Raw genomic sequence first — 9,402 nt, 5'->3', positions numbered from 1 at the left:
TCACCTGGATTAGTGAATGGAGATAAGTGAATGTCTACTCACATAGTCAGGATTTTTAAAAATGTGTGTGAGTGTGAAAAAATGTCCGGGATTTGAACCCGGGACCTCTCACATTTACATGCAGCACAAATCCCGAAGCGAGAATCTTACACCTAGACCAACGATTTGATTGAAACAACAGATACTTTCATTGCCATCCACAGCCAATCAGACATCTACGGAAAATGCTGGAAAAACTCAGGAAGTCAGGCAGCATTTGTGGACAGGGAAACAAAGTTCACATTCACCTCCATGATCTTCCATTGAAACCGGGTAAGGTTAGAAATGAAGAAAATTAGAAGCAAGTGTCATTAATCCCGAAGGGAGGAAACAGAACAACAGGAAAGGGCTCTGATAGGGGGCAAGTCAGGAGAGATTAACTGAGAAAAGGCCTTGGGTCCCTGGCCACAGTGTGAGGTTAACATCGAATCAGAGAATGGTTACACCACAGAATGAGGCCATTCGGGCCACTGTGTCTGTGACAGCTCTCTGTCAGAGCAATGGAAGAAACAAAGAAACAAAAGATGTGTCTGGAGGAGCTGTCGATGGCAGATTGATCAACAACTGCAGCCCGGACACAAAAAACAAGTGCAAACAAGATTCAAACCCACATCTGCGATGTAAGGACACACAGAATGGGGGCAGCATTTACAGTGTGAAACTGTTGAACACACTCTTGAGTGTGAAAGCTGTATTGAGCCCAGTGGAAAGATGCGCTGCTGTTCCTCGAGTATTTGTTGAGCTTCTTTGGAACATTTCAGGAGGCCGAGGTCCGGGAGGTCAGCGTTAAGATCCAGCTCTCCAGTCAGTTCAATTCTCCACTTTGGATAATTGATCATCAATTCCGTGCCCACAAACTCCTGCTCAGACTCTGTCTCTCTGAATAAATTTCCACTCCAATATAAACTCACTAAAGACTCTGGCACTTTGACACTTTGCTGCCCAGCGATTGGTTTCAGCCCTGTCTGACTTTCCTGAGCCTTCATTCCCTATTTAGTGGATGTCAAAGTGCAGGAAATGATTAACACTCTGCTAATTGTAACTCCGGGTATACGAATAAACTCCGGTCAAATAAGAATGAAAGTGACGTTTTCCAGCTCCGTCAGCCCTCGTGCTATCTCAGGCAGGATTAAAATTGGTTATTAGAGGTCAATCATCTCAGCTCCAGAACATCACTGCGGGAGTTCCTCAGGGTTGTGTCCTGGGCCCAGCCATCTTTAGCTGCTTCATCAATGGCCTCCTTCCATCATAAGGTCAGAAGTTGAGGTGTTTGCTGATGATTGCACAATGTTCCGCTGATAGATTCCCTGCAGTGTGTTCTCAGGTTCTCATACCAAACCCCATGTGAATCTACCGTGGTAGCAAAAAGGGGAAGGCGGATTATTATCTGAATTGCCATAAATTAGGAGAGCAGAATGTGCAATGAGACCTGAGTGTCCTTATACACCAGTCACTGAAGGTAGTTACACAGTTTCAGCAGGGGTAAAGAAGGAAAAGGTTATGTTAGCCTTCAAAGCGAGAGGATTCATGTACAGGAGCAGGGATGTCTTGCTGCAATTATACAGGGCCTTGGTGAGGCCACACCTGGAATATTGTGTGTAGTTTTAGTCTCCTTATCTGAGGAAGGATGTTCTTGCTGTAGAGGGAGTGCAGCGAAGGTTTACCAGACTAATTCCTGGGATGCTGGTGCTGACATATGAGACGATATGGAGTCAGTTAGGATTATATTCGTTGACGTTCAGCAGAATGAGGGGAATCTCAAACCTACAAAATTCTGACAGGACTGCACAGGGTAGATGCAGGAAGGATGTTCCCGATGGTGAGGGTGTCCAGCATTAGCGGTCGCAGTCTCGGGGTTCGGGTGAGACAATTTAGGACAGAGATGAGGAGAAATTTCTTCGGCCAGAGAGTTTACCTGAGGAATTCGCCTCCACAGAAAGTCGTTCAGGCCAAAACATTTTATGTCTTCAAGAAGCAGTTGGATACAGCAATTAGGGTGATGGGGTAAAAGGATATGAGGGCAAGGCGAGGTCAGGCTATTGATTGGATGATCAGCCAGGATCATAATGAATGATGGAGCAGTCTCAATAGGCCAAATGGCCTCCTCCTGTTCCTATTTTCTATGTTTCTGTGACTAACCCCACCCTCTGTTCTGCAAAGAAATGAACAATACCTGTGCCTTGGTCAAAAGAAAAAACAACACTAAAAGGCTCTCTCCAGAATTTTCACCCTGAACCTCTCACAAGCTCCAAGACTGAACGACACAAAGCGAGAATCAACCCCCTAGATGAATGAGCCACCTTCTGGGATCAAATTGAACCAAAGGATACTTTAATTGCAGTCCAAAGCCGATCAGCATTCTGCCTCAAAGGCCGAATATGCTGCAAAAACCCAAGTGGCATTTGTGCCCAGGAAAACAAAGCTTATTTTCATCTCCATGACCTTTCTTCTTGGTTCCAGGCCATCCAAGGATGAATACGTCTTTGCTTTCCCCCACCAGCATTTACGATCACACAACTCCGGGTTGTCAATGGGGGGAAATATCTGCCCTGTATTGCTAACTGAGTGTTTGTAACCGGGATCCTTTTGTATCGGGAGTGAAACGTGATCCCAGCTCCCTACAGAAACAATGCGGTGTCCGGAGCTGAACGGCCCACAGAGTCAAACCTTACAGTCTCATTGTGCTTCACATCTTTCTTTGTGGAAGTCCAATTCAGCTGAAAAACACAGTCACGTGGAAGAGAAACTGATCTAACATCAGAATCACAGAATGTCAGACCAGATTAGGAGCCATTCAACATTTCACCCATGTGTGAAGTTGAACTATGTCACTGCAATGTGTCCAATTTTTATTCTGTTTCTGCTTATCCGGGTCCTACTCACTGTGAAGCTGCGAATGAGCGAATCATTGATGAATTTATTGGAATCCAAAAGCCTCATAGTTTCTAATGATTTGGATTTAGATACATGGTCTGTCAATTTGATGTTATATTTTAAATGAATATTCATTTAGTAACACATGTGTGGGAACACACCGGATGTCACTGGTTCTGAACGTATTGGGGATTTCTTGTAGTTTAAGTACCCATCGATAACCTGGAACTGTGACAATGAATACTGACTGGGACAAAATTAGCGAGCTTCAACCTGGATGGTCTCGGACCTCCAACCATTGTCTTAATAGCTGACCAATTGCACCACAGTGATTGCGCCTTACCGGTCGACCAGTCAGCCACTTTTAGAAATATTTTTAACATTACTTTATCTCCCATTGAACAGTGTCTAACGGGTGGAGTGGGTGTTAATATAGGCAGCACCAATTTTCTCCAGTGCCTGTAACAGAGAGGATGCTACATCAATCATCTACTCGATCACACCAGGAATAACCCCTTAATGTGCGCAGATATTCGCAATAGTTTAGCTGTTGAATTTGATCATTCATTTCAAAAGCGTAAGAATCATTTTTCTTCTGCTTCGATGGCGCTGCTATTACCCAGCATTCCCTGCTGGTGTGAATGTGCCCTATTCACTCTGCGGGAGGCCAGTACGCAGGCGCAGTGCTGTACTCTCCGGAACATGCGCAGTGTCACCTTGCCCAGAGGCGGGTGAGTGCGGGAGAGGTTTTTGTTAATGGGAGAGAGCGGGCGGGGCGGAGGGAGGAATGGAGCCGGGAGGTGAGGGTGGGGAGGGAGCGGAGGCTTCATAAACACCCGGGATAGGCCCCAATCCCAAAAATCACCCCGAAGGTCCGGTGTTTGTAGCTCAGAGGCTTTTTCCTGAAAATAGGCCCAGGTTTAAAAACCATCTTGTTTCAGCAGGAGCAGTGCGCATGCGGCACTGTCTTGTTTACGCAGTTGAAGGGGCGGGGCTTCAGGGTCCCAGTGACCAGGAGAGAAAATCGCGGAGTCGTTGATTTTCATCTCAATCTGCACACAGCAGCTCCAAACTAACAAACCTGAGTTAGGAATGGACAGTGTCCAGTGGGGCGAATGCACGGCAGTCCGGTGAACAAAAAATGTAAGAATATTAGAATTTAAACAGGGGATTCAGCTCATTATGTCTGCTCTCTATTTGATAATTTGATGGCTTATTTGATTGTGGACTCAACTCCACTTTGATACCTGCCCAATTCACTACCCCATACCCTTGACTCCATTGTAAATCAAAACTGTGCAGCACAGCCTTGAATATATTTAATAACCAAGCCTCCATTGCTCACTACGGAAGGGAATTCCAAAGACTGATGACCCTCAGAGAGAATACATTTCTCCATATAATGTGAACTTAAGGACCCCTAATTGTTAAACTCTTCCTTGATTTTAGATTGCCCCACTGAGGGGGAACATCTTCTGAGGATCTACCCTGTCAAGCCCCCTTAGAATCTTATATGTTTAAATAATAGGGCAACACGGTAGCACAGTGGTTAGCACAGCACTGTGGCTTCACAGCTCCAGGGTCCCAGGTTTGATTCCCAGCTGGGTCACTGTGCGGAGTCTGCACGTCTTCCCTGTGTCTGCATGGGTTTCCTCTGGGTTCTCCGGTTTCCTCCGAAAGTCCAATGATGTGGTTAAGTGGATTGGCCATGCTAAATTGTCTTTAGTGTCCAAAAAGGTTAGGTAGGGTTACTGGATTACAGGGATAGGGTGGAGACATGGGCTTAGGTATGGTGCTCTTTCCAAGGGCCGGTACAGACACGATGGGCCAAATGGCCTCCTTCTACACTGTAAATTCTATGATCTAAAATACCACCTTTCATTCTTTTAAACTCCAATGAGTACAGACCCAACCTTTCTCCAAAAGTCGGCCCTCCGTCTGATTCCAGGAATCTACTCAGTGGACATTCTCTGATCTGCTTCCAATGAAAATATGTCTCAGGTAAGTAATCCTGGGCCAGAAAGCCTTATTTCACATTTCCAGCAACCATAGTATTTTTTCAGGAATTTCATCCAGAAAACCAATTAAGAAAAGGTCCATATGGGGTTGGGTGTTAGTTGCAGAGATTGGACCCTTGCCTCCAATGCAATGATAGAATTATCGCATTAAAGAAGGAGGTGATTTAGTGCTCTGAAAAAAGTCACACAATCTCGAAACATTAACTTGTTTCCACATATACTGCCGGGCCTACTGTATATTTCTGGAATTTTCTGTTTTCATTTATTAAGGCCGCACGGTAGCATGGTGGTTAGCATCAATGCTTCACAGCTCCAGGGTCCCAGGTTCGATTCCCGGCTGGGTCACTGTCTGTGCGGAGTCTGCACGTCCTCCCCGTGTGTGCGTGGGTTTTCTCCGGGTGCTCCGGTTTCCTCCCACAGTCCAAAGATGTGCGGGTTAGGTGGATTGGCCAGGCTAAATTGCCCTTAGTGTCCTAAAAAAATAATGTTAATGGGGGTTGTTGGGTTACTGGTATAGGGTGGATACGTGGGCTTGAGTAGGGTGATCATTGCTTGGCACAACATTGAGGCCTGTTCTGTGCTGTACTGTTCTAATTCTAATTAAATGGTAATTAAAATAAAATGGATGTTTCTTAACCAGGAGCCTTTGTTGGTCAGTGAGCTCAGGGTGCCGGATGAACAAGACAACATATGAGTAAGCACATGGAGTGCAGAGCTAGCTGTGGATGACCTCAAGATTACAAGGAGGTTAAATGTGGGAGGGGGTGTTGTTAGGATAGTTAAATCCAGAGTTAACAAAGGAATGGATGATGGTTTCAGCAGTGGATGAGCTGAGACTGAAGTTGAAAGAGAGGTTGTTGGTGATAACGTGACTATGTAGTTGAAAACTCATCTTGGGGTAAAATATGTCGCTATGGTTGTGAACAATCACGTTGCGACTCAGCCAATTGCCAGGGAGAGAGTTGGAGCCTGTGGCCAAGGAGTAGCAAGCACTGAATGGCTTCAGTATTTCCAATATATAACATTTCTGTTTATCCAGTACTGGAAGTCAGACAAGTCATGACGGCGTGTGACTTGGACGGATACTTGGAGGTGATGGTGTTCATATTTACTTGCGATGTTGGTCCTTCTAGGTGGTGGAGATTGAGCGTTTGGGAGATTCTGTGAAAGTTCTGGATGAGTTGCTCCCACCACCTGTGCCCTCCGCCCCCCACAACCTCAACTCTCCCACTGCTTCCCTTTCACTCCCTGTCTTGTTCTCTCCTCAAGTAGAGGTCCGGATCTATGTAGGTCAAGGAGGCAGATTCCGTTCCCTGAAGGACATTAGTGAACCAGCTGGGTTTTTGTGACAATCCAGCAGTTTTCATGGTCACTTTTTCCCAGTGCCGGCCCCACAAATGACCAGAATCATTCAGTTCAACTTCACAACCTACATTTGTGTTTTTGTGGGTTCTCTCTCACTCACTTTTTTGTTTTAAATCAATTTCACAGGTCATTAGAAGGGGAGGATTTGAAGTTGGGAAACTGAAACCAAACATCACATCAGGATCTGACAGAGCCGTATAATTTATCAGAACTTGAATATCGTCAGATTTTCAACATGGAAGGAAAAAGCACTGTTCACAGTGGGGAGAAACCGTACACGTGTTCTGTGTGTGGTCGAGGCTTCAGTCGATCTTCTGGCCTGTCGAGACACAAGCGCAGTCACACTGGGGAGAATCCGTGGACATGTGGGGACTGTGGGAAGGCATTTAGTTACCCATCTGAGCTGGAAATCCATCGACGTAGTCACACCGGGGAGAGACCGTTCACCTGCCCTCGGTGTGGGAAGGGATTCACTCAGTCATCCAGCCTGCTAAAACATCAGAGAGATCATAATGGGGAGAGACCATTCACATGTTCCGAGTGTGGGAAAGGATTCACTCAGTTATCCAACCTGTTAAGACACCAACGTGGTCACGCTGGGGAGAGACCGTTCACTTGCTGTGTGTGTGGGAAGGGATTCATTCAGTCATCCCACCTGTTGGCACATCAGCGAGTTCACACTGAAGAGAGATCATTTACCTGCTCCGAGTGTGGGAATGGATTCACTCAGTTTTCCGACCTGCTGAAACACCAACGAATTCACACTGGGGAGAAACCATTTACCTGCTCTGTGTGTGGGAAAGGATTCACTCAGTCATCCCACCTGCTGAAACACCAACGGGTTCACACTGAGGAGAGACCTTTTAAATGCCTGATCTGTGAGAAGTGCTTTAAAAGTTCTGCGGAACTGACATCCCATCAACGGGTTCACACTGAGGAGAGACCATTTAAATGCCTGGACTGCGGGAAGTGCTTTAAAAGCTCTGGAGAACTGGTGACCCATCAACGTGTTCACACTGAGGAGAGACCGTTCAGGTGCTTCCACTGTGGGACTGGGTTCAGGAAATCATCATTACTCACCGTACACCAGAGAATTCACACTGGGGAGAGGCCGCTCATCTGCTCTGAGTGTGGGAAGGGATTCAATCATTCATCCAACCTGCTGAAACACCGGCGCATTCACACCGGAGAGAGACCATTCACCTGCTGCAAGTGTGGGAAGGGATTCACTCAGTCATCCCATCTGCTGAGACACCAGCGAGGTCACAAGTGATTGGATTTTCCTGTTAATCACATGAAGGACTAAAGATGATTCATTTGAGTCTGTTTTTGCTGCTGTTAATAAACACCAGCCCAGTTATATGGGGAACCTGCCGTGAGGGGGTTGGCCTTTGGCAGGACAGGAAGGACCGGAAAATCCCACCCATTGAAACAATCCGATCAGCTGATTCTGCTCCTCTCCCTTCCACCAAACCACTCAGTAAAACTGCCTCGAAAGTCATGTAGCCACTGTAGCCACCTAAAATGGACACTGAACCAAACAAAATGGAGAATCGCTAAGACTGTAGGGAAAAACAGTTTAGCCAAGGCAAACAGCCTGCAAACACTCATTAGCATTTTGCAAGCAGCAAAACCAGTTTCTGGCCAGGTGGAAGATCTCCAACCAAAGGTGATAATGGCAGAACGTTCTACATACTAATGAGGCAGTCCAGATCTAGGCACACACAATGGCAACATTTGGGTTTGAATAAGATACTTGAGTGGATGTCCAGACAGAGCGGCACCAGAAGTATCCACTATAGAAACCGCCCCCACCATCGAGAAAGACCCTTACATTGGAGGAATTCAAAAGATATCGATTGGAAGCGATCCAATCGATACCTAAAGGTAAAGCCCGCCCAGGAAGAGGGAAGGACATTGGGGACCCCTATAAATATAGACCCCCACACATGGTCCTGTCTGTTGTTTCGTGCTCCGGCTTTGACCAAGACCTCCAACTCGTATCCTGACTCCAGCCGTTGAGCACCAGCCGCCGAACCGTAAGTGCCAATACGACGCTCGCTGCGCGAACCAAGCCCGCTAGACCCCCAGTGACCAGCACGCTTTCTGAAGGTTGCAGCCCAAGACCGGGACGAAGGCCTCGCTCCCTGACCTTGCCTGTTCCTGTGTAGTTAAGTATTCTGTTTGCTTAGTTTAGTCATAGCTTAGTCCCTTAGAGTGTGCATGCGTATTTATTATAATTGTATAATAAATATTGATCGTTTGGAACTTACTAATCGGTGTATCGTTTTATTACTTTGAACTTGACCTTGGAATATATGTGAGTTGTCTATATGGCAACTGGCGACTCCTGAGCTGAAAATACATAGACAGAGCCTAGTGGTGTTAAGCACACGGCCTTTAACACAGGCAAGTTAATACACCCCAATAAACGCGTTTTGCACCCATAGCAAAACGTGCAACATTTAGTGGCGACATCCTGACGGGACACGGTTACAAGTGGTACCCCCACTCCGTCGAGGACCCTGAAATTTGAATTGGAAATCTGGTAAAGAAAACGGAAAGAAATCAGAAATATTCAAGGTGTTCAAAGCAATAAGCGTAATTCGGAAGTGTGTTTAGTGCATGCGTACTAACAGGGTTGTAAGGAAAACCTGAAAGCATTTTTGTTGCGACAAACTTTCGGTAGTTTTGTGAACGGAACATAGCGTAAGCCTTACCCGTTTCGTGAGACATAACCTCAACACCCCCTGTTCCTAAATTTAAAAGTGAGTCAGAGAAAATGGCCATGCAGGCAATGGAACGCCTCATGAACCCAGAACGGTTTGTGGTCGCAGCGACCAGCAGCAGTAGCAGAGTAGGTCAGTGTCCCGTGTGGGAGCTGGAACTCCGCAAATATCTGCAAGGAAAGGGATGGCCCCTTTGGAAAGAGTTTTGTTTGAATGAGGAGACAGGTCCCGGAAGTATAGGACATACTTGGTGGGAGAACCTCTCTCAAATTCACAAGAAAAACATGAGTAAATCACGTAAGCCGATGGCGATTGTGTCCTGTTTGGCACAATTGCGAGGCACAGAGGAGGTCGTTCAGACGCTCCGGGCAGAATTA

General features: G+C 46.3%; 1 protein-coding gene across 1 annotated transcript; it reads left to right on the top strand.

Moving 5' to 3' along the window:
- The first annotated feature begins 3,695 nt into the window (after nucleotides 1–3,695).
- Nucleotides 3,696–7,858, top strand: LOC119951154 (zinc finger protein 239-like). The gene is made up of 3 exons (XM_038774173.1): nucleotides 3,696–4,056; nucleotides 4,820–4,914; nucleotides 6,423–7,858. Exon 3 carries the CDS (start codon nucleotides 6,532–6,534, stop codon nucleotides 7,567–7,569), a length of 1,038 nt encoding a protein of 345 aa, XP_038630101.1. The 5' UTR covers nucleotides 3,696–4,056; nucleotides 4,820–4,914; nucleotides 6,423–6,531; the 3' UTR covers nucleotides 7,570–7,858.
- Nucleotides 7,859–9,402: the final 1,544 nt, after the last annotated feature.

This window comes from Scyliorhinus canicula, chromosome 17 (genome assembly GCF_902713615.1).
Source record: "Scyliorhinus canicula chromosome 17, sScyCan1.1, whole genome shotgun sequence".
Classification (NCBI taxonomy): domain Eukaryota; kingdom Metazoa; phylum Chordata; class Chondrichthyes; order Carcharhiniformes; family Scyliorhinidae; genus Scyliorhinus; species Scyliorhinus canicula.
The sequence above is the reverse complement of the archived record's forward strand: the minus strand, read 5'-3'. Positions and strand labels throughout refer to the sequence as shown.

Bases quoted from the DNA above. Each gene is read 5' to 3' on its own strand.
- LOC119951154 (XM_038774173.1), top strand. From the start codon at position 6,532: ATGGAAGGAAAAAGCACTGTTCACAGTGGGGAGAAACCGTACACGTGT.